This window comes from Macrotis lagotis, chromosome 1 (assembly GCF_037893015.1).
Source record: "Macrotis lagotis isolate mMagLag1 chromosome 1, bilby.v1.9.chrom.fasta, whole genome shotgun sequence".
In the NCBI taxonomy this organism is placed as follows: Eukaryota; Metazoa; Chordata; class Mammalia; order Peramelemorphia; family Peramelidae; genus Macrotis; species Macrotis lagotis.
In genome coordinates, this window is record NC_133658.1 from 146,892,838 (window position 1) to 146,918,863 (window position 26,026).

Genomic DNA, 26,026 nt, shown 5'->3' on the forward strand with positions numbered 1-26,026 from the left:
AAGAAAATCCATCTTAAAAAATCCTTGAAACAATTAACAAATTCAGCAAAGTAGGAGGATATAAAATAAACCCATATAAATTATCAGCATTTCTGTATATATGAACAAAGCCAAAGAGCAAGAGATAGAATGAGAAATTCCATTTAACAATAAATAACTGAACAACAAAACTTTAACTTAGAATTATTATTTCCAATCTTCCTGAGCAAGTTGACACCAAAGCATAAATAAGCTTCTAGAACTGATGATTAGGTGTTCTTTATTTTATTTCAGCATTAGATTATCTCTCTAAAAGTCTGCTGGCAAGCCAGGACAGGGACTTGGTTTCCTCTGTTTGTCAGTTATGATCTTTTCTTATGAAGAAATTTTCCCTTGATGCTAATTACTTTTACCCAATAAGGCCAGGGTATCACTGGATATCTCAAACCCACCAAGTTACTTCCAAGCCTGAACATGTCCACCTTGGGGTTGATGCTCAGTCACCTATGCAGAAAATCAAAAATTATAGCCAGGGGCCCAGACACAAGCTCACCTAGTGGAATCCCATTTCTAGCCGACACATGAGAGTAATCAGCATGATGCTGAGATAAGGAAGACTTATCCCATCTTCCAGTCCTTGATGGAAAGTTCAGAATTACATGATGTCATCTGGAGGATCAAAGAAGAGAAGGAGAGGAAGTGGGGGAGGGAGAGGGACCTAATTTCCATCTGAGTATATTTTTAAAGATATAGTACCCTTCTTTGCTGTTGTTTTATGTAGGGATGGATACATGAGCAGGAGAGGACCATTCAGGGATTTCTATGTGAAAGCAAATCAAAAAGTTCTTTTAGGGGCGGCTAGGTGGCGCAGTGGATAAAGCACCGGCCTTGGAGTCAGTAGTACCTGAGTTCAAATCCAACCTCAGACACTTAATAATTGCCTAGCTGTGTGGCCTTGGGCAAGCCACTTAACCCCATTTGCCTTGCAAAAACCTAAAAAAAAAAAGTTCTTTTAGCAGTGGGCTACCACATGCCTGAAAGCAAGCTAAGAAATCACTCCTCCTCAAAAAAGACTGAACCAGTGAGTCATTGTGTCCATAAGATTACAGCAGAGGTGTGGGCTCATACTCCCTGGGATGGCTCCTATGTTTACTAGTCTATATTTACTACACACTACAATACAGGTCACATATAAGGTGGTACCAGCTTTCCAAGGAGCTTCTATGTGGTGAAATGAAAGAGGAAAGTTATAAGTATGTACAGCAAGAGAAATTCTTCAGAGATGAATGAAAATCCAACAAAAAATAATGTAGCATAAACCTGAGTCAATGATTAAAAATGTCAGGAAACAAACTCTCCTGAGATGTTGAGATTTTCAGTAATAACTACCCCCTATGTTGGTTACTAATTTCTACCTCTTTCTTCAAGCTTATAAGATAGCATCAATAAATTAATCAATCAATATTTATTAAGTGACTACTTAAGTACTATAGGTACTTATAACTTAACTGGCTATGAGCCTAGACAAACAATTTTTTCTCTCAGTTTTTATTTTCTCAACATAAAATAGGAACAGTAACAGCATCTAACTCATAGAGTTGATGAAAGGATCAAATATATATATATATATATATATATATATATATATATAAATTTCTTTAAATGTTAGTTATTGTGATTAGTATCAATAATAAATCCATTGATATAAAACAATTAAGGGAAGACTTCATTATTCAATAAATGCTTTGAGGAAAACATTCCAAATAAGTTAAAGAACTTCTTAAAGTTAAATAACTTCTTCTATAAATACTGTCTTGTCAGTATGTGGAAAATACATGCTATATAATGCATCAATTCAGATGTGCCAGTCCTTGACTGGCAGCTTCTGATAACCCTGATACTTTGCTTGTGGATTTTTAAAGAAGGGCTTCCCTGAGAGACTATGATATTTAAAATCCACCAGAAGGGATGACAGGAAGAATCACAGTGCCTCATCTCACCAAGTATCAGATGATGATTCCTTATATTACAGGAAATTCTAGACTCTGATGTTAATCAGAGAGTCAATGGTAAGATTCTTTGTAATAGTGTAATATCTGAAACACTTTCAACAAGTGTTCAAGAATGCATGATTTCAAGTTGGCTCAAATTGTTGCATATCAATGACTGGCAAAATTCCTTCCCACAATGACTTTTGACTATATCCTATGCTGCCATTGTGCATTTGTTCAAGATTTCAATGGTACCTGGTTGTGCCAGGAAACTACAGGTTCAGAGAAAATTCATCATTCAGAGATAGCAAAAGTACCCTCAGAGGGAACTGATTCACCTTAGGAGGAATTAGTATCCAAGACATTCATATAATTAAAAACATCTTGTTCACAGGAAGTTGTTAACAGGTAGCTAGGTGGTGCAATGGATAGAGTATTGGCCATGGAGTCAGGAGGACCTGAGTTCAAATTCAGCCTCAGACACATAATAATTACTTAGCTGTGTGACTTTGGCCAAGTCACTTAACCCCATTGTATTAAAAAAAAGAAAATATAACAGATATCCCAGAAATGGATTCCTTTCAAAAGAGAACCAGGACCATTCTGCCTAAAGCCAATCACTGAACCATTTTATTTCAAAACTAAAATGTGCCTTTTGCTCCAAAGGTGGGAAGGGACTGGAGGAAGGATGATTGAAGAAGATCCTGAGCAATCCATTCATCTAGATGTTCCTAACCACTTATATCCTGAGCATCTCATCAGTCTAGGTGTTTTTAAATTAGTTACATAGCTCTGTAGGCAACAGAAGTTGTATTTGATTGTAGAATTAGAATTTATAGATACTAAAAATGCTCTGTTATGCATTTTTTCAAAAGCACCATAATCTAGTGCCTATAATTTACTATTTCCAAATCTAGCCTAAGTCCTCCTTTTTCATTTCTATTCTAGCTCTACCCTCTGGCACCAAGCTGAACAGATACACTCTTTCTTCCACATGACAGTTCTTTAAAAGTTTGAAAATAGGTGAGAGGTATGAAGCAAATGTTTAACAATTGACTCTTTGCTTTGTTTTATTTTGTTTTTGGTTTTTTGCAAGGCAATGGGGTTACACAAATTTATGGTATTTGTCAATTTCTGAAAATTTAAATATCAATTTAATTTGAACTGGATTATATTTCCATCCTATGAAGTCTTTTATTTTTTATGTTATACAACCCAGATACCTCCTACTGATCCTCACATGGCCTGGGCTTCAGGCCCTTCACTATCCCATTGACCCACTTCTGGCTCTTACCCACTTATCAATGTCTTTCCTAAAATGTGGTATCCATAACTTAACATAGTACTTTAGATGTGGTTTGTGAAGGGTTAAAAAGAAAAACAATGGAACCATCACTCTATATGTTCAAGGCCTAATGCATCTCTCCATGCTGCCTAGAAGAGAATTAGTATTTTTGATTTACATGTTACATGTTTGACTCATATTTATGAGTTTTCATTCCCAGACTCCAGATCTTTTTCACATAATTTGATACCTAGATATCCCTTATTTTGTACCAATGAAATTGAATTTTGAAATGAAGGACTTTGCATATTTCCCTGTTAAATTTTAACTTTTATTTGGTCCACAATTTATAGTTGCAGTGGATAGATGCAGGACTTGGAGTGAAGTTAATCTAAGTTCAAATCTGGTTTTGACTTGTATATATTTCAGTTTCTTCTTTTGTTAAATGGGGACAAGAATGACATTTACTTTCCAGGATTATTATGGGAATAAAAGAAGATAATATTTACAAAGTGCTTTATGAAACTGAAAGTGTTTTATTATAACATTATAGCAGTTATTATCCTTTTGATCCTGTCTGTAATCAGTATGTTAACTATTCTTCCTGGCTTTGTATTTTCTGAAAATCTGATAAGCATGCCATCCACATTCTTATTCATATTGCTCATAAATTTATTGATCACCATGGGACCAAATTTCTATAGTACTCCATTCGAAACTTTCCTCCAAATAGATATGAACCTATTAATGATTACTTTGGGGTGTGGCCATTCAGGCAATTCCAAGTCTACTGTTGAGAGATATGCAGTGTTATAAAATTCATTTCTTCTCTATCCTGCCCATAAAAATAACATACATTCTATCTCCTGTATGTGTTATATCCCCCAACTAGAATGGGAGTTCTTTGAGAACAAGTTAGTCTCCTTTTTCTTTTTCTAGTGGTTGGAATAGTGCTTAGTAGATAGTTGTATGTTATTTCTTTTTGAACAGGACCAGTAATATCAAAAGATGATGTCTTGTCTTGTGTGTGAAATGGATTTAAGTGAGACAGATAGGAAGCACTTAAATGTTCTTTCATTCCTTAAAATATCTGGGGTTTTTTTGGTTTTGTTTTGTTTGCAGGGCAAAGGGGTTAAGTGACTTGCCCAAGGTCACACAACGAGGTAATTATTAAGGGTTTGAGGCTGGATTTGAACTCAGGTCCTCCTGAACCCCTCCTGGCCCCTCCAGGGCTGGTGCTTTATCCATCGCACCACCTAGCTGCCCCTCATTCCATTCCATAAAATATCTGGTCAAACATCTGCTAAAATCTAGATAAGGAAATATGATTACAAAGAACCTGCATGACTTCACCAAGAATGGGTCAGTGCAGGGCAGCTAGATGACACAGAGGCACTGGGGGCACCTCAGACACTTAAGTCCCTAGCTGTGTGACCTTAGACAAGTCTTTTAATCCTATTGCTTTGAAAAAAAAAATGGGTCAATTCAGGCTAACTTGTTTCCATTTTTGTTTCTGCAAGGCAATGGGGGTTAAGTGACTTGCCCAAGGTCATACAGCTAGATAATTATTAAATATCTGAGATTAGATTTGAATTCAAGTCTTCGTGACTCTAAGGCCAGTGCTCTATCCACTGCATCACTTAGCTGTCCCAATTGTCTCCATTTTTTACAGGGTTACTAATCTAGTAAATTGGAAGAATGCAGTAGATACAGTATATCTAGATTTAAGTAAAGCATTTGACAGTCTTCATGCTGTTTTTGTGGGAAGCAGTCAGAATTAAGAGGCAATACGTTTTTCACTGGTCATGCCAAACTAATGTCATGTCTTTTTTTTTGACAGTGCTATTTTTTATGTTGCCATGTTGGATCTCACTGTTGACTTCTATTGTTTTTAAACATTAAGCCTCCCTTTAATGACAGTCATGCAGACAATCTCTTAGGATAGCTATCGCAAGTTCAAGGGAACCTGTGGATACAAATCCATTCAAATTATAGCTTACAAGTCCCTACTGATAGTTACTTTTTCTTCAATCATCTAGAGGAAGAAGTTCAAAGCAAAGTTATTAAATGAAATAGCATGATAAGAAGATTTTCACTAGAACATTCTTTCCCCATAAACCTAAGGCAGAGTTTCCCATAAAGATAGGAGATAGATAGATAGATAGATATACAGATAGACAGACAGACAGACAGACAGATAGACAGAAATAGATAGAAAATGTTTATTAAATGCTTGCTTATTACATTCCAGACATTTTGCTGTGCTGCAAATAAAATAGACAGTCTCTATACACAAAGAGGTAATATTCAAATAGGAGAAGGTTAATACATGAGAAAAACTGAAAAATGAGGCTAGGAGGGGGTAGATGGGAAAGGAGAAGGTATTTGCATGGTTGTCAGACTCTTGGTCAGAGTTGGAGAAATTTGGAGTTGAGTTGGAATTGAAGTGAAATGGCTGTTCTAAAGAGGGACTCAACAATCAGAAGAGTAGGACACAGGACTAAGGAATATCATATGTAGGGAGAATGAGTACACATAGGAATCATTTGAGGGGCACATGTGGGAAATGATGAATGTATGTGGAAAGAGTACATGAGAAGAGGCAACTCACTCTTCTGATGCCATAGAACTACTGATGTCTTCTAGTAATGTTATTGCTCTTTTCTCACTGGAACCCAATCCTGTAGGTCCCAGGGTGGTAGCTGTGTAGATGGTCTGTGTTGGCACATTTCGTTGGGTTTTTGGCATCTTGACTGTGTTGCTCTGCTCCCTTAGACTTAAATGAATATTGTTTTGCTATATGCTGGGTGAGAGTTGCTCCCTGCTTCTTAGTTCATCTCTTCAAGTCTATAAACCATCTTCAGTTTCAATCAGGTAGGACATATTGATTAAAACCTTTTCCTCATAAAGTCAGTCTATAACTTCTTAGTTATTCCAACCATACCCAGTTAACATGTCTGGAAAAATACCCCTGGGTTTATTTAGGATTTTTTCTTTTTGTTTTGTCTGACTAGAAATCTTCTGCAAGCCTTGCTTAACTTTGTTACTCTTTATACTTCCAAGATCCTCTAAAGCTTAGTATGTAAGTTAACAGGAACCTTAGTAAAAGATTAGTGAAGTAGACAAGGTCTTTGTTCTCCACCCATCTAGCCCACATTCTTGTCTTTATTATGTGTATCTATAGGCAGTGAAGTCTGATAACTTTCTTACTATTTTTTGCCAAGTGGAAAATGTGAGAATCCCTACAAATGCATCTTTCCAGGACTAGAAATAATGTTTTATGTACTATAATTTATGAATTCTACTCCTACTCCTTTAAGAAAAAAATGGGACAGTTGTATTTCTGCCCTCTGACTTTCTCTCTACCATTCTCTATGATCTTTTGAAGATCAGTAATGTCAATACTCATGCCTGTCAATTCTTTCATTATGTTGGCATGTAGTTCAACTAATTCTTTTGACTTCAATTCATACTGGATAGGATCTCTCTTGACTTTTAGCTTTCCGATAGCCTTTTGTGTCCTTACCTTTCTAGTCCAAAGATCATTTTCCTTGGTAAAGAAATAAATTTTAACAAAATAAAATTTTAATAGTTTTTCTTCTCTCCATCCTCCCATTATCATGGTTTTATGCACTCCAAAAAGAGGTCTATACTGTATACCCTTCTTTGATATTCCTCTTGTCCTTAGTATAGCTGAAATAGCCCTTTTTTTAGCCTTAAAATTTGTCATTAGCGTGAATACATTCTTTGAAATTCTTGCTGGGGGAAGTCTTTGCCATACTTGATCTTAAAAGCTAACCTGGAAACTGAGAATTGCTAGTTGATTTATTTATTCATTCACCAAATGTTAAACCTTTATTATGTTTAAAGCACTAAGCTAGGTGCTGGGGTTAGTTATATTTGAATCTGGAATCAGATGACCTGATTCATAAACTAATTCTGCCACTTACTACTTGTAGGATCTTGGTCAACTCTCAATAAATGTGGACCTGAGTTTTTTCATTTATAAATGGAGGGGGATGAACTAAATGACCTCTAAGATCTCTTCCAATTTTGCTGTTATCCTAAGATCCCTAAGATCCCTAAGATCCCTAAGACATTGACCAAATCACAACCTCTTTGCGCTTGTTTTACAGTTTAACATTTGTTGGAATAAATGGATATCTAAGATTACTTCTCATTCAAAACTCTATGACAGTAGCAGAAAAGAATTGGAAATTGAAGGGATGCCCATCAATTGGGGAAATGGTACATGAATAGTATGGAATACTGTTGTTCTATAAGAAACCATAAATGGTCAGACTCTAGAGAAGCATGGAATGACTTAAAGAGTCTGATGCTGAGTGAAGGGAGCAGAACCAAGAGAACAATATACCATCAACACACAACATTGTGAGATGAACAGCCTTGATTGAAGCAGCCCCTCTCAGTAATCTAGAGAGCTAGGATAACTGTATTAGACTGGATATGGACATATTATCCCCATCCAGAGGAAAAAAAATAAAACAAAACAAACTACGTACAAAACCAACCCTTCAGAATCTGATGAATACTTTATAAAAATTATCTCTTGAGTATCTCTTTCCCCTAATCCTAATTCCTCATACCATGTGTATCCAAATATATATGCACAATGCTAACCTGACTGCTGCTGAGGGGAGGATGGAAGGAAATTTTGTAATTTAAAAACATTCATGTGCTTATCGATGGAAATAAATAAATAAATATTTTTAAAACCCTATGACAGGGCCATACAAATAAGAAGTTGGTTTTTATTGGATGGCTTCTTAATAATTCCTTGAAGCTGTATTTAGTAGTTATTTTCTCTAAGAATAATTATATGAATACCACATGTATTAATAACTATTACCCTGAAGAGACGTATATTAATTAGTCTCTTTCTGAGGTTTTTTTTTTTAAGTTAATGGCTTATGCTAAGCAGTTAATAAGCAAGAATTTGTAATATTGCTGATGTTGGCAGAAAAAATTACTTGTGACAAAGGGAGAAATCACTAGAATATAGATATGACACCTTACTTCTCCATTCTCTTTCCAAAAGAATAGAATGGTACTGACCAAAAGGGAGAGATGGTTAGCCTGTAGAGGAAAAAACAAAACAAACAGTTATTTAAATATTTGAGAAAAAGAAAAATATTTTCATGATAGTAAATTGGAAATATTCTATCAGAGACAGAACATAATCTTTAAGACACATCCAAATAAAATTAATTATATTTTTCACTGAAAGGGTTATGAAAAATTAATAAACTAAAGGCTTGGATAATGTTATGCAAAATCACAGTAGTTTTTAGTTATCAGAATGAATCTAATTTATTTAGTGTGGTGTTCTTTAAAATAGGGATCAGGGTCCTATGGAGATGTCCTAAGACATGACCCTAAGAGAGATGTGGTATGACCCCAGGGGGGTGAGATGATTCAATCATGAAGTAGGAAAATGTTTTTTTATTCCCTTAATAGGCTATCATGGGGTTTATCTTCAATTCAATCATACTTACTTATTACCCATTATAGACTCTACCCAACTTTATTAACTCCCAACCTTCGCCTTTATAAATGAAAATTCTGGTACCTCAACATATTTACATTCTGACACCACTTGGGCATCTTCAGAAGCAACTGCTCTTCTCCTTACCTATCAAGGAAAAATAATGTTATTAATAAGAGTAAACAATCAAAAAAGTTTAGAAAGCACTGAGTTAGAGAACTAAGGAAAAGTTAGGCCAGGGTCCAAATCTTCCTGCCTCAGGTCATTCTCTGGTTTTATCCAAAATCTTATTCTTGTCACCAATCATATGCATCAGGGGGAAAGCATTTTGATCTAAGCCAACAAAAATGTATCAAGTCTGCTATGTCCTGAAGCTAGGTTAAAAAAGAAAAGAAAAGAAAAAAACAGTTTTTGTCTTCAAGGAACTTATTCCACTAAGGGGATAGAGCATGTAAATGTAATTATAGACAGATGAAAATTTGAGAAGGGAGAGGGCCCTAATAGGAAAGGTTTCCCATAGAAGGTTCGATGTGCTCACTTCAGAGCAAAGATATGTAATCACATTATAACAATAATAATAATAACTGATGTTTACATGAAGCCTCAGTTAGGAGTCTCCAAGTGTCAGGGAGTTACAGGAATTAAGGAGCTGAAATCCAGACTGTGTTTTTCAGCCTGCAAAACATTAATATCCTAACTTTTGAGAGTCAGTCAATAAACATTCATAAAGTATATCAGGGTGATACCAGTGGATAGAATTCCAGTCCTGGAGTCAGGAAGACTCTTCTTTCTGAGTTCAAATTTATTGAGATCAAACTTACTGTTTGATCCTGGGCAATTTATTTGCCTCAGTTTCCTCATCTGTAAATGAGCTAGAGAAGGAAATGACAATCACTCCAGTATCTTTGCCAAGAAAATCCCAAATGGGGTCACAATGAGATAGGCATGGCTGAAAATGACTGAACAACCTCAAGGTGATAACTACTTTACTAAGCAGTGGGGTGGTTGCCTTCAGGATTCCTAGTCTGGGGAATGGACTCATCTGGCAACAATGTTGATTTTGGATGTGAACTTAGTGGGAACAATGCTATATAGGAACTTAACTAAGTTTTGAGCTTACTCCCCTGAAATCATGGTGGTATGGGGTAGAGGATGATATGGTGGGGTATTGGGCAAAATTCTTTTTCTTTTAAGATGCATCTTTGAGATATAAATATACCTCTGTAAAAAACATATTATGTTTGGTATTTAATTGGTATTAGTGTGCTGTCATTGGCTCCACAACAATGGGGATGGAGAGAGGGGAATTCAGCCAATAGGAGCTTGAGCTAATGGCAACAGAGAAAAGAGAAACATCATCCAACCCTTCAGGGTCATTCCCTGGAACTATAAGGAAATATAACAAGCCTGGCTTTGAGGGAGAGGGCAAGGGCATACTCATTACCTACATGGTACTTTAATCAATCATTCAATAAGCATTTATTAAACCCTTAGTCTGTGCAAGATCTTGTGTTGGTGCTGAGATACAAATAAAAAATGAGACAGTCCATGTTCTCAAGGGAATATAGCATTTATTATTATATATCATACAATGCATTACATTATACAGTCTATCTTCAACATTCACCCATTTAACTCGTGATTTCAAGCATTTGTGTGATTTTATTAATAACCTCATTTTTCACTTTTCTGTTGGCAGCCATGTAGAATAGAGACAGAATGTTGGAGTGCCAGAGATAATGTTGAGACCTCACTAGTCTTGGCATCTGCTGACATCATTGACTAAAGTTCCAGCAGCCTCTCCCTTGATTTTCAGAGGGCAGCCAAGGTATAGAGGTTTACAGCAGTAGACAATATAATGCTCTCAACATTGCTCTCTGACACAGTAGAATGCAAGATACAGGCTAAAAAAAGTTTTCGTTTTTTAAGAATTTTATATGCTGTACAGATTTTATGGTACTATAGATTTTATGAGTTATGAAAGGTGAATATCATCTAAAATCAATGGACTTTTTTAACAATTGAGATTTTGGCACTAAAGGTCACAGAATTCTAGGGAATTACTGGGAAGAAAAAAATGTTTTGCATGTTACCAATTTTGTTTTGCATATTACATTTTATGGATTATTTCAAGATTACCATGTTAGGAAAAGTACATATTGTCAGAATAGATATTTTGTTATAAAAAGTTGAATGCATAAAAATGAATTTTCAGCAATCTCCTACAAAAGATTATCCTTTTTGGTAGTTGTGGGAACCTAACCCCTCTTTCTCATAGGTTCAATGGATCAATAGTCATGCTCTTGACTTTAATGACCTTTAATAGGATCATTATTCCCACAAAAGTTGAATTTTCTGTTCTAATTATCATGAGGGGGAGGAGAGTATGTATATTTATATCTGTATCTTTATTTGGGAGTTTTAGTCTAGGTAGTCACAGGGATTATAAATGAAGACAAAATTAACATTATAGTCACTTAGTCATGTCAGTTTCAGTATCAATGATAAAACTAATTTTTGTTCCCAGAACAGAAGAGGTTAAAAAAAGGAGTTTGTGTAGAGAGGATTAAAATACTCATCTTCCAATCTAGGCTGCTGTGTCTCCAGGGTGAATCCCCAAACTGAGCAATTTAACTTCTCTGAGGTTGAGAGAGGAGAGATAAAGTATTTTGCATATATGATCTTATTTGATATATGAAATACTAAGAAGAAAAAAGGTATCTTAGCCCTGTTTTCACCTACATACATATATGTGTGTGTATACACCCTGACTCCATCATTTTTCCTAAAAAATATTCAATTATTATAATCCTCTGACATAAATTCTTTGATATAAATTCCCCCGAATAGATTCTGCCCCAACTATTCCTTCCTCACTTCCTGGAACTTGATGGATTCTGACTGGAGAGTACTTTTTGATAAGGTTGAGTATTTTTGCATCTAACTTGTAATAACTAGAGTAATCTGATTAATTTATATTTCACAACTTTGGTGTTATGGAAATTAAAACTAGGCTGGATTTGTACTAACTGTGAAGAAAGGGTTTGCTTTGAAGGGGAAGAGAATAAGTAGAACTGGAAAGGACTATTTATTTAACTGATTGAAAAAAATAATTCCATTCAAAGATTTAATTCAGGGAGATATATTCAGTCTCATAGAAACCATTTAGATTTGAAGGTAGGGGGAATTAGGCTGGGAGAGAGAAACTAGCTCCTGGATAAAACATGAGAATGAAGAGCATTCAAAAGGAACACATTAGTTAAAATGAATGATTGACCAGCACTGCATATCAAGATAATAAAGGACCATTGGGAAACAAGCAAACTAGGAGGGCAAACTTAATGGAAAGCATTGGGGGGGGGGAGTTACATTGTAAAGAACCAAAGAAGGTGCATTGTACTTACAGGGAGAGTAGAAGAGACTTCCTCTTCCTCTAGACAGAAGGAGGAATAAGGTGATAATTTCTTGAAATAGATTACAAACCTGGCAGAAAGGCTGCATGAAGACAGGATGAGAAATATCAATTAGATGGACTAGGAGAACTGTTACGCTGACCAATAAACTGAGATTTAATTGTCCAAGTGGTTTATAGAAAATGATATCTTTGAATTATTAAGCTCATAAGATAATAAGTTTTAAGTTTTAAAGGATCAAATAGTCCTTAGAAGTAGACTAGTATAATTTTTCCTCTCCTCCCCGCCCCCCCCTTACAGATGAGAAAATTAATTCTTTTAGAGGTGAGATGAGTGGTTTTAAGATTGGAACAATAGCAAGCTTGAAAGCCAGGATTTGAATCCAAGTGACTCTGAATTTGGCACTTTCTTTCAGAACTTGGCCCTGTTCTTTTGAAGATTTCAAAGACAATAACATTATAAATTAGATTTTCACCTGCCAATCAGTTTTTTCCCTCCTTCCCACCTCCTGTTGTCTCACTAAAAAGCAAATAAGATGGGGCAGCTAGGTGGTGTAGTGAATAGAGCACTGGTCCGGGAGTCAGGAGTACCTGGGTTCAAATCGGGTCTCAGACACTTAATACTTAGCTGTGTGGCCTTGGGCAAGCCACTTAACCCCATTTGCCTTGCAAAAAAACCAACAACAAAAAAAAAGCAAATAAGATGCTTATAACCAATATGTATAGTCAAGAAAAACAAATTCCCTCATTGACTATGTTTCACTCTGTATATTTAAATCACTGTATTTTTATCAGGAGAGTTGTTATTCCTCCAGAATCATGGTTGATCATTGCATTGATCAGAGTCCTTAAGTCTCAAAACTGTCTTTACAATTTTATGATTGTAGTGTAAATTATTCTCCTGTTTCTTTATCATTGGTATAAGTTCATGCAAGTCTTCTCAGGTTTCTTTGAAACCATGTCTTTCATAATTTTTTTTTTTACTTCACAATAGTATTCCATTACAATAATGTATCATAATTTGTTTGCCAAATGATTGGTACTCCCTTAATTTCCATTTCTTTACACTATAAAAGGAACTACTATAAACATTTTTGTACATATTGAACCTTTTCATCTTTCTTTGATCTCTTTGAGGCATAGACCTATAATGATATTGCTGGGTTAAAGGGTAGGTGCAATTTAATAACTTTCTGGGCATAGTTCCAAATTGCTTTCTGGAAGAGCTGTGGTAATTCACAGCTCTAGGAACAGTGCATCAATGGACCTGTTTGTCTTCAACTTTTGTCATTTTTCTTTTTTGGATCAATTTTGCTTGATGGGTATGATTCTTGCTTTTTCATGAATAAAATACTACATTTCTTACCTCCAGGCATTTTCTCTGTTTCTCTTGCCTAGACTGTTCTACCTCTTCTTCCCTGACTACTGGTTTTCCTGGCTAAAATCTCACCTTCTATACAAAAGTTTTTCCTAAACCTTTGTAACTCTTGTTTTCCCTCTCTTAATTATTCCTTAGTATTACTTACTTATATAGCTTTGCTTGTACATATTTGTTTGCTTATTGTCTTCCACCTTAAATTATATACATTTTGAGGGCAGAAACTCTTTCACCTCTTTTTTTTATCCCAAGCACTTAACATAGTGATTGGTATATGGTAGGAGCTAAATAAATATTTATTGATAGACCAGTGAATTTGAGGTTGACACTCAGAGTTGCTTTAATTGCATTTCTATAATTATAAGTGATTTGGAGATATTTTTCATATAGTTCTAGATCTCTTTGATTTCTTTCATTGAGAAAAGTCTCTTCATATTCTTTGATCAATTATCAGTTGAAGAATGATTCTCATAAATTTGAATCAATTCCTTGTAGATCTTTGAAATAATCTTCTTATCCCAGTTGCATTTGGATTTATTTGTGCAAAAATTTTAACATGATAAAAATTGCCCCATTTTACCTTCTATTAACCTTTCTATCCCTTATCTCCCTAGATCTGAAAAGTAATTACTTCTTTATTCACATATATATCTGTATGCATTTGGAGCTTATGTTAGTATATCTTGTGAGGTGTTGGTTTAACCTAATTTCTGCCAGACTCCTGTCCAGTCTTCCCAGAAGTTTTGTAAATAGTGAGTCCTTAAATTGGTAGTGGAGATTTTGGTGGCTGATGGCACAGTGTATAGAACTCTAGACACTTACTAACTGTATGACCCTGGTCAAGCCACTTAACCCTATTTACTTCAATTTCCTCTGCTGTAAAATAGGGATAATAATAGCCAATAATAATAATAATAATAGCAGTTATTGTGAAGATCAAAAGAGATAATATTTGTAAAGTGGTTAGCATAATGCCTGATAAATAGCAGGAGCTAAATAAATGCTTATTCCTTTCCCTATACATGATACTATACCTATACTATGGTACTAGGTTCATTTTCTTCTATAATTTATATTCTAATCTGTTCCACTGATTGACCTTTTTTTAACTATTACCAAATAGTTTTGATGATTACTGCTTTGTAGTATGCTTTGATACTTCAAGAACACCTTGCTTTATACTTTTTTATTATTTTACTGGAGATTCTTGGCCTTTGATCTTCTAGATGAATTTCATTATTATTTTTTCTATTCTATAAAGGAATCCTTTGATAATTTGATTTATTTGAGACTAAATATGTAAATTAAGTTAGACAGTATTGCTCCTTTTATTACATTATCTTGGCCTACCCATAGGCAATTAATATTTAAAATTATTTTTAAACACCATGTTAAGTGGATTACTGACAAATGGCAGAGGGGATAAGCCCATTACTCCCATCAGTTGTTGAGTCTGTGTCATCTCTAAATCTATAGGGGTTCCAAAACTGTTATATTTTGACCTTGGTCTCATTATTTAGCAAAACTGAACTCAACAAAAATAACTATACAATTTTGGTCCAGAAAAATAGCATATAGAAAATATAAAATATGGTAGAATTCTTACCTCAATGACGCATTTACCAATCTAGTATAAGTTAATATAGACTAGGAGTCTTAGTCTTAGGGACCTCTGCCAGAGCAAGCACGTGGAGCCCAGCCCTCAGGGCACACAGCCAGCAGCCTGGTCTTTCAGCAGCCCAGACCCAGAAACAGAAGCAGGTGGAGCCAGTAAGCAGGAGGTCCCCAGGGCATGAGCCCATTGAGCTGAGGGAATGGAGTGAAGAGAGACTGCTGAGCTCTGTCCTCTGCCCCTGGAACAGGACTCTGGAGCTGTGACCACATTCAGATCCTGATCGCAGTCTAGGCCCCCCATAGAACAGCAGCCACCCCCCACCTCAGCCCCGTGGCAGAGGGGGGCGCTTATGGTCATTCACAGATCAGGAGGGAGGACAGAGCCTCATGCACTGAGACCCTTGTGGGAGTGTCCCAAAAGCTCAGGAAGCACCCCCAAAAAACAGGTTTAGGCTGGGAAAATGAACAAACAAAGAAACAAGAGGAAGACCATTGAGAAATATTTTTCAAATGAGCCCAAGAAGGATCAAAATACTCAGTCTGAAGATGAGGAAGCACAAGCTCCTGCATCTAAAGACTCCAAGAAAAACAGAAATTGGGCTCAGGCTATGATAGAGCTCAAAAAAGACTTTGAAAATCAAATGAGGGAGTTGGAAGAAAAACTGGGAAAAGAAAGGAGAGAGATGCAGGAAAAACATGAAAATGAAGTCAGCAGCTTAGTCAAGGAAATCCAAAAAAATGCTGAAGAAAATTGCATGCTAAAAACCAGCTTAGGTCAAATGGATAAAACAGTTCAAAAAGTTATTGAGGAGAAGAATGCTTTAAAAAGCAAAATTGGCCAGATGGAAAAAGAGATAAGAAAACTCTCTGAGGAAAACAAATCCTTCAGACAAAGAATAGAATTCAGGGAGACTGATGAATTTACCAGAAATCAGGAATCAATACTTCAAAACAAAAAAAATGAAAAATTAGAAGAAAATGTGAAATATCTCATTGAAAAAAACAACTGATATGGAAAACAGACTTAGAAAAGGTAATTTAAAAATTGTTGGAATACCTGAAAGTCATGATCAGGAAAAGAGCCTTGACATCATTTTCAAAGAATTACTACAGGAAAATTGCCCTGATATTCTAGAAGCAGAGGGCAAAATAGAAATGGAGAGAATCCACCGATCCCCCCAAGAAAGAGATCCCAAAAAACCAACCCCTAGGAATATTATAGTCAAGTTCCAGAACTCCCAAGTCAAAGAGAAAATATTACAAGCAGCCAGAAGGACACAGTTCAAATATCATGGAGCTGAAGTCAGGATCACACAGGATTTAGCAGCAACTACAGTGGAAGCTCGTAGGGCTTGGAATACAATATACTGGAAGGCAAAAGAGCTTAGAATGCAGCCAAGAATGAACTACCCAGCAAGGCTGAATGTCCTCTTCCAGGGAAAAAGATGGACTTTCAATGAACCAGGGGAATTTCAAAGGTTCCTTTTGGAATGGCCAGAGCTGAACACAAGGTTTGATCTTCAGATACAGGACTCGGGTGAAGCATGGAGATTGGAGGAGAGGGGGGAAATATGAGGGACTTAATGAGGATGAACTGCATGTATAGAAAAATGATACTGATAATATTCATATGAACCATCTCAGTTAATAGAGCAGGTAGAGGGAGCTTTTATAGTTGAAGCACAGGAGAAAGCTGAATTCGAAGATAAAATATGGTCTAAAAATGGAGTCAATAAGAAAAAAAGGGAAATGGAATGGGAGAAAGAAAAAGGAGAGGGGGAATAGTCCAAGCTATTTCACATAATAAGATTTTTTTTTATTACAATGAGCTATTGCAATGATATGGATGGGGGGAGGCAAGGGGGAATGAGGGAACCTTTGCTCTCATCAGAGATGGCTAGGAGAGGAAACAGCAAATATACTCAATGGGGTTTAGACAACTGGAGTAGGAAGGAGGGGGGGAGCAGGGGGAAGGGGTGGGGATGTGAATAAAGGAGGAGAGGATGGACCATGGGGGGACAGTGGTCAGATATAACACATTTTCTTTTTTTACTTCTTGCAAGGGGCTGGGATTGGATGGCCTGCCCAGGACCATAGAGCCAGGTGGATTCTGGGCCTAAGGGGTGGTATGGGGGCTCAGGGCTTCTTGGCTCCAGGGCCAGGGATCTGTCTGCTGCGCCACTCAGCGACACTACAGCAGAGTCAGAGTGAAAGGAGAGAGAAAATATAGTACATGGTAGTTGAGAAATAAGAAAGGAGGGAGTTGCGATCAGCAATGGCAACGTGGGAAAAATATGAAAGTAACTTTTGTGATGGACTTATAAAGAATGTGATCCACTCACGACAGAGTTGATGGTGTTGGAACAAAGACTGAAACACATTTTTTGTTATTATTTGGGGGGAGGGTGCAGGGCAAGTGGGGCTGGGTGGCCTGCTTGGGGCCACATAGCAGGGTGATCGTTGGGTGTCTGGGGCCAGATTCGGACCCAGGTGCTCCTGGGTCAAGGGCCAATGCTCTGTCTGCCACCCAGCCACCCCTACTATTATTACTATTTTATTTTATTTTGTGTCTTTTTTTCTTCTTTTTCGTTTTTGCAGGGTAGTGGGGATCGGGTGGCTTGCATGTCACATGGCTGGGTGATTATTGAGTTTACGAGGCTAGATATGGACTCGGGTGCTTGTGGCTCCAGGGCTGGTGCCTCGTCCATTGCACCACCTGGCCATACCTACAATTATTACTATTATTTTTTTTAATTTTAATTTTTTTTCTCCCCCCCTTTACTTTTTCGCCCAAGCAAGTCTATCTATATTCATGGGGGGAGGGGTATTTTGTTTACTTGTAAACAAGTATATTTTATTAATGTAAAGAAAAACATTTGTACAAAATGAGAATAAAAACTAAAATAAAAAAAGATATCGATAATGTATGGAGAGGAGAGGAGAAAGATGGTGACTGGTGGCTGGACACTTGGCCTCAGAGTCAGGAGGAGTTCAGGTTCCATCTCTGACAATGGATTTCGTGTCCTAGGGCAAGAAGTATAAAAACAAACATTCTCCCTCCAAAACAAAACAAATTAACTTGCACTATTACTAAAGAAAGGTGAGAGCTGAGTTCCCTTGGATAAAGGTCTAGATGACACACTTTTCACATTTGCTAAGCACATAGCTAAGCTAATAGATGAAAGCACAGGGATACAGAATGATGGGTTGAGTCTAAAAAGATTTAATATAAATGAAAGGCTCTACATTTAGGTTTTTAAAAAATATCACATACATACAAGGTGAAGAACAAAGGGCATGTAGAAGACTTGGAAGTTTCAATGGACTATAAGCTTAATATTAACAATGTGATATGGTAGGCAAAAAAAGCAATCAGAAGACAGGCATAGTGTCTAGGTCATAAGAGGTGATAGATGGTTTCATTGTAATCTACACTGGTCAGACATTTGAAATATTTTATTTTGTCTTGGATACCACAATATAGGAAGGACAGGCTGGAACATATCCAAAGAAAGATGCCTTGGGAGTATTAGTTCAAGGAACTGGAGGTGTTTAACTTGGAGAGAGGAAGGGAAAGAATATCTGTCTTCAGGTATTTTGAGGTTTGTCATATGGAAGAGGGATTAGCTTTGTTTTGGTTGGCCTCAAAGAGCAGAACTGGAAGCAAGGGGTGGAAATTACAGGAAAGCAGATTTTATCTCAATGTAAGAAAAAAAAACTTTCTAGCAATTAGTTATCCAAAAGCAGAAGAGGCTGCCTTGGGATATCAGCATTTGCCAACAATTGGGGATCTTTAAGTTCATGCTGCTTATCTACTTGTTGAAGTAGAGAATTCTTACCTTATGTCTAGGTGGAATTACATGGCCTCTGAGCTCCCTTCCAATGCTGAGATGTTATATTTTTTTGCACATTAACAATTTGTGGGCAAGTAATCTTGCTAATTACAAATGTCAGCCATTCAATTGTCAACAAATATTTAATTATTGTGTTTACCATGTGCAAGTGACCATGCTAAGCAGTTGGAATTTATAGACTTATTATATATGTATTTATATACTTTATATTATTTTCTTTAGATCTATTATATTATATAATTATATAATATATATAATTATATATTATATTTTCTGTTATATTCTTTAGATATATAGATTATATTATTGTATTATTATATGTTGTTCTATTATATTCTTTAGATATAGATTTATTCTTTATAGAAAGGCAAAACAAGTCTCTACTTTGCAAACAACTGTATATGTAAGAGAAATACTATGTAAATGAAAGGGAGACAGGAGAATGATGCCTTTTCTCTTAGGGGAGATTTGAACTGAGTCTCGATGGAAGCTGGAGGGTAGAAATGAGTGGGATGAATATTCCAGGCTTGGAGAACACAGCCCAGTGAAAAGGCATGGAGGTGGAAGAGCAAATAAATATATTTCATCTATTTATTAAAATAGGTCCCAAAATGGAATTCTACTTGAAAACATTTCATTAGCCATTAGTAAAAAAAATTGCACTAATAATTTTCCCAATCATTTCATTAATTCACCTAAATCATCTGAATCAATGAAGTTATCATTATATATATACTTCTACAAATTAAGAGATTTTGACTCCCTTTTATAGCTATCATTCTCCTTCACACCAACATTGATTTACCAAGATTCCTATTCTCACCCATTCCCTAATATAATTGGGGAAAACTAGTGATTAGATACTTTTGACAAGGTTTTGGCATTATCTTCTGATTTAGAACTCATCAACAGAAATCAGTTGCAGAATTCCTTCTGCTTTAAACTTTGAAATAAAATTCAGGATAATGATAGAGACTGGGCATATGATTTCATTGGTATAGAAACTTTCAGGTGAGGAAAAACTTCCTTTGCCAATACAGACTGACAGTTGCTCTCCAAGTTATAATTTTAGACCAGGGAAGTGAATGTGAACTTGGATGGAAAAAATGCATCTTTATTCCAATGTAATTTGTTTCCCTTTTAATCCTATGTCTTTTATTATAGGCATTAAACAATCCTGAGATGCTTCACAGACTTCACTAGACTGCCAGAGAGGTCCATAACAAAAATGGTTAAGGATTCTGTCTCAGAAAGTTGCTCTGAACAGTTAATGGGTTAAGTTAATGATTTTGACCAGTCATACAGCCAAGAACCCTGGTTCTTCCTGATTCTGAGACCAGTTCTCCCTAGTCATTGGCTTCCTATGAAGCAAAGAATAAGAAAATCTTAGTTAAATGAGCAGAGAGCTAGGATGTAGGTATTCCACATTAAAGTCCTTTCTTCACTCATTTAATGAGGTATGGTTTGAAAGGTATATGAGTTCAAGTGACAAGTATTTTTGAGGCATAAGCATGTATAAAAGGGTTGAAATCTGCATAGGTGTTGGCCTTGAGGAATTGTTTTTCATATTAAACTAAAAAGTGTTTCTCAAACCATTTCCCCCCTGATAAGCTGTTAATATACCACAAGTCAAACCAATTTATGCTTTGAGATTGCTTTCTCTTTGATACTTCTTCATCTCTCTCCTAATTTATTAGAGCACAAAGGATTTAGAAGGGCATTTTGGTGCAGAAATAGTTCAGATCACCTCCTGTTGTACTAATACAATTTTCTGTAGAAACAAGAGAAAGGATTGAGAAATACTGAAATTTGGAAAAGCTTACAAGTTGTGTGCTTCAAACATAGGACCACTGAGTACCATCTTTCTGAAAGATAAGAGTTTTGGGCTGTTCTTTCTAGGAGCAGTTTATGGATCAGTCTATGTTCAATTAGCCTAATACCCTTGGGCACATCAATAAGCATTTATTAAATGCCTACTAGGTACTAGACACACTGTGCCAAGTGATCAGTAGACAAGAGAAAGATAGAAAGGAAAAAAAAACTCTCCATTTTCAAGTTCACAATGTAATACATAGATACATACATACACTCAGAGGATAACTTGGAGATAATCTTAGAGGAAAGGCACTGAGATTATTCTGTTAAGAGTTTGACTAAATCTGGGATTGAGGCTGGAGACAATTTTAGAGGAAAGGCACTGAGATTATTCTGATAGAGTTTGAATAAATCTGGGATTGAACCTTTGATCTTGATCACATGAACACAGAATAAACACTGGGATGTGTTGGTATCCCTTGAGAGACGCTGACCTCTCTTAACAGAAGTCAGTTGAGAACAAGAATTTAAAAAAAACAACTAAATTTAACGTTAGTATAAACTACTTAGTTAAAAAACTATTTAATCTAAATTTTTAATTTTAAGTTTTTTAAAAATTATTCAATTAAAAAATTTAAGTTTTAAATTTTTTAAAAAATTAATTACTGTACTTCAATATAATTGGTTTGCTTTGTATTATGTGTATTTTATGTACCTGAAGCATTATTCTGAGAAATGGTTCATGGGCTTCAACAATGTTCATGATGCAAAAAAAAGGTTGAAAATATCTGGTTTAGAAAATATCCCTCTTCCATTCTCATGGCTAACCTATTGATTAGTCATCCTATAAAAATGGTATTCCCTAATAAAATTTTGTTTCTATCTAACACACACACACACACACACACACACATCTATCTATCTATCTATAGCCAAAGTATTGATAATTGATAAAGTAGCTTATCTAGTATACATGCATATTTATATAGAGATTTCAAGAAAGATTCTCCAATAAGTTATGAGGCTTTCTGCCTTTCCCTGTATTCCAGGAGCAATACTGTGTCTGACATGCAGCAGATACTTAATCAATGCTTGCTGACATAGGCATGGATCTCATTTAAGCTTGGCCACCCATTCTGTAAGGTGGGTAGTGGAGAGATCATCATTCTTACACAGATGAGTAAACAGGCTCAGGCTCAGAGAGACCGATTGCCCGGCCGGGAGCACGGCTGGCAGGTGCCCCTATAACCGCCTCTTCTGCCTCCAGGCCAGCACTCTCTCTACCAAACTAACCCGCCTCCAGACTGGGTGTAGAAAGCTGGGCTCTGGGCGCCCGCGGCTCTAGGTCTTATCCCAGTTTTGCCTGACTGACCCTCGGGTTAACGTTGGATCATGAGGCCACGTGGTTCCACAGACGCGCAACCAGGTGAAGTCAGGCACCTGGGTTCTAGGAGAGGTGAGTCTGGCTCAGAATGAAGCTCCCCATACTTAGGTTCTGGCCCTGCGCCCATGGAGGGAGAATTTCTCGTTTTGGAGGGTTGCCCCCGGCAAAGATAAAATAAAAAAGGACAAGAACTACTCTGTCAAACCAACTATTTAAGCGCACTCTGAGTGCACACGTTGTGTTTCGGTGAACACGCGGATGCTCACTGCTGAGGGGGGCTAGGCGCTCCCCGAGGGGGCCCCAGCGCCCGCAGAGAAGGCCAGGGGGCGGCGCCCCCGCCGGAACAAAGGGCCCGAGGCCCCCCGGCCCCCCGCCTCCCTTTCACGCCCCTCCCCCAACTCAAACCCAAGTCCCGCATCCCCGGCGGCGGCAAAACCGTCCCCGGACGCAGCCCGGAGGTGCCCGCGCCTCCTGCGCACCCGCGGGCCGGGGCCCCCACCCGAGCCGCGCGCCAACCCGGGCCGCTCCGAGCCCCGCGGGTCCGGGGGCGCCCCGCCCCGCCCCGCCCCGCCGCGGACAAAGAGCCGGCCCCGGCCCGCTCCGGGACTTGGACAAAGTTGGGCGCCCCGGCCCCGCGGCGGCGCGGCTGGGGAGCGCCGCGGGCCTCCTCCTGCCCCTCCGGGGCCCGGCGGCAGCAGCGCCCCGCGGGGCTCCCGAGGCGGCGGGGGCCGCCCCGAGCGGGCGGGACAAAGGTAAGGCCGGGGAGCCCGGGGCGCGGGCCTCGGGAGCTACCAAGAGCGCGCCGGGCGCGGGGGGAGTCGGGCGCGGGAGCGGCTCGGGCGGCCCCGGGGCGGGGCGGCGCGGGGGTGCGGGCCCCCGGCCCCGGCCCGGCCCGCCCCGGGAGCCCGCCGGCCGCTCCCCCGGCCCGGGCCCCGCTGGGCGGGCGCCCCCTCGGCCGCCCCTCCCCGCCCCGCCCCCCCCGCCCCTCCCCTCCCGAGGCGCCCGCCCGCCCCGCCCCGCCCCGCCCCCCGGCCGCCCCGCCCCCCGCCGGAGCCCGGCCGCGAGGTGTCATGCCTCCCGCGGCTCCAGGTGGCACGGGGCGGAGGGCGGCTGCGCCGGCCCGGGCCGGAGGGAGCGGGCTGCCCGGCGGCCCCGAGTAGTGCGCCCCGCCTCCGGGCACAAAGGAAGAGCCCAGCGCCCGGCGCCGGGGGGCTGCCCCGAGGCGGCGCCGGGCTCCCCGCAGAGCCGCCCGCGGGCGATGGAAGATGGAAGAAAGAAGCGGCGGGGTAAGGCCGGCGGAGAGGGCCTCGCAGCCCTTGCCTTGCCCTCCCTCTGCCCCTTTATCCCCGCGAGCCGCCCCTTTGTGCCCCCCTCGGGGGGCGCGGAGCCCTCGGCCGGCCGGCGGGCAGCTCCCCACGCCCCCCACCCTTCCTCGGGCCCCGGGGTGGCAGTGGCACGGCAAAGGGACCGCCCGGCGCCCGCAGCCTCGCCGGGGTGAGGGGCACGCACCGGACAGCCCAGCCCGGGGGGCGCGGGTGCCAGCCTCCCCGAGTGGCCTTCCTTTGTCTTTGCTTGTTGCCGCCGCCGCTGCCCGGGTCCGAGCCCGGGGAAGGAGCGCGCCCCGTGCCGCGCCGAGGGGAGCTGCCAGGGCAGTGAGAAGCTTCTCCTGCCCGAGGAGAGCTGCATGCTGCACAGTGACGAACCCCCGCTTCTCCCGTACCTCACTTTTGATTTCTTTACGGAGTTCTGTGCGGAAAACGAGCGCTCTCTCTTCCTTGCCCTTAACTTTTATTGCTGGCACACCAATGCTCCTCTCAGAGAACAAGGCGGAAGGCCAGCTGGGGTCCCCGTACAGAAATGATTTTAATCTCAGAGATAGAAGCAAGTAATCAGTTAGCTCGGGCCTTTCCATATTGATTTTTGAGAGGCTACCACCGCAGTCGGCCAGGGTGGTATTCAGCGCTTTCATCAGGATGATGACACGGAAAGGATCGGGGTGGAAGGCAAAAGGAGCGCTTACAAAACGGTCGTCTTGAGTTCTGACAGAGAATAAGTAATACCTTGGCACAGTTTGTCTTCTCTTGGGGTTAAGGGGAACGATTAAAGAAAAGTATAAAGAAACGTTAAATTGGTGATTCTTACAGACTGGAAAATCTCACATATTCAGAACTATAAAAGAAATGGAGCCAGAAATAAAAATACCTATTCCTTTTTGGCAGAATTCACGATTTCATCAATTTTCTCAAACATTTATAACAAATCCCGTCCTACCCCCCCTCATCTCCTACCTCTTCTCTTAATGCAATTAAGCCCCCCTGCCTTTTACCATATCACTGCATCTCTATTCCGATCTCACAACTCAATCGTATCAAAGAAGCGTGAAAAGTTGGGTATCCAGGCATTAATGCTTAGAATTTTTTTTCATTGAAATTCTGCAGTGATTTGTCATCCATTATTTAGTAACTAAACCTACAGGTGTGGTAATGGATAAATTTCAGAGCTGCTTAAGAAGTGACTTGGCAGAAGAAAAAGTGAATATTAAAATGTTTATGGGATTGTTCTGGACTCAAGATTGTTTAATTTGAAATTTATTCCAGGTTAATAGCAGGTCGCATTTGTTTATTTTTTTTTTTTGATTTTTCTTGCAAGGTAATGGGGTTAAGTGACTTGCCCAAGGTCACACAAGCTAGGTCGTTATTAAGTGTCTGAGGCAGAATTTGAGCTCAGGTCCTCCTGACTCCAGGGCCTATGCTCTATTCACTGGGCTACTTTTAGGTACTGAATAGGTTAGAAAGTAATAAGAGTCACTGTTCAGGTGAGACTTAGTGGTATTGAAATGATCTGCTGATCAGCATATCAGATACCTTGGGGTCTGGCTTAAAGTCTTGGGGATATCTCGCTAATGACTTATATACTAGAGTCTTGAGACTTTGGATTGATGTCAGGGCAAGTTGAAGTGCTTGCAAAGCTCCAGAAATGGGCCATTTCTTACTTTCCAACTTTCCTCATTGACTGAGGCTTAATCTGTGGATATTCTATATCAGGAGATGCCCTTTTTTCCCTTCCCCCATTTTATCTCTAGATTTGTCTTTTGACTGTGTTCTTTGGCCCTTCAGGGATGTTGGGTTACATCTGGTTCAGGCCTTTGGGAATGGAAGGTCAAATTGAAATTGCCTGGGGCATTTACCTTGGGGAAAGAGGAGGAGAGGGCAGAGAGGGCAGCACTATACCAGCAAAACAAACAACTCTACAGTTGTCTTCCTACAGAGCTGCTTCTTTAGTCTTTAACCCTTCCCAGGGCTGAGAGACTCTTTAGGTAAAATTCGAGCTGTAGCATGACCAAAGGAGAGCATAATGTATGTGGTCTGTAAGCTTTTTCACAAGATTACATACACAAGCTTTTTAGTGCTCATATTCCTGTTCTTTAGAATTACAGTCCCTTTCAAGAAATTGAATAGCTACTGACCCTCCCCCATCTAATGTAATTTTTGGGAGTGGGGGGAGCAGATGGTTTCATAGCAACACTGGTGTATTATTTGGGGTGGTGGTGAGTGTTTGGAGGGTTTCTTTATAGCATAGTAACTAAGATACTGTGAAACTGTGATGGAGGGAGTGTTTTTATTGGGAATAACCATATAATACTTTGAATTACCCTGACTGATGTGGCACCAGCCCTAGTTAATATATGGTGCGACAGTTCTCAATTATTTTTTCTTGAGGCAGTGGAGTTAAGTGACTTGCTGAAGATCACACAGCTAGTATCAAATGTCTGAGATAGGATTAGAACTCAAGTCTTCTTGTCTCCAGG

General features: G+C 39.3%; 1 protein-coding gene across 6 annotated transcripts in view; it reads left to right on the forward strand.

Annotated features, from left to right (window-relative positions):
* The window catches only part of PSD3 (pleckstrin and Sec7 domain containing 3), a 765,972-nt gene that overhangs the window by 214,676 nt on the left and 525,270 nt on the right, over positions 1 to 26,026 (forward strand). The window contains exon 1 of one of the 6 annotated variants that reach the window (XM_074209081.1): positions 23,429 to 23,504. The exons of the other annotated variants lie outside the window; for them this stretch is intronic. Coding sequence (XP_074065182.1) covers positions 23,484 to 23,504 — 21 coding nt within the window. The 5' untranslated portion in view covers positions 23,429 to 23,483. Of the gene's footprint in view, positions 1 to 23,428; positions 23,505 to 26,026 lie in introns of those variants that run through there. 6 annotated transcript variants of the gene reach the window in all.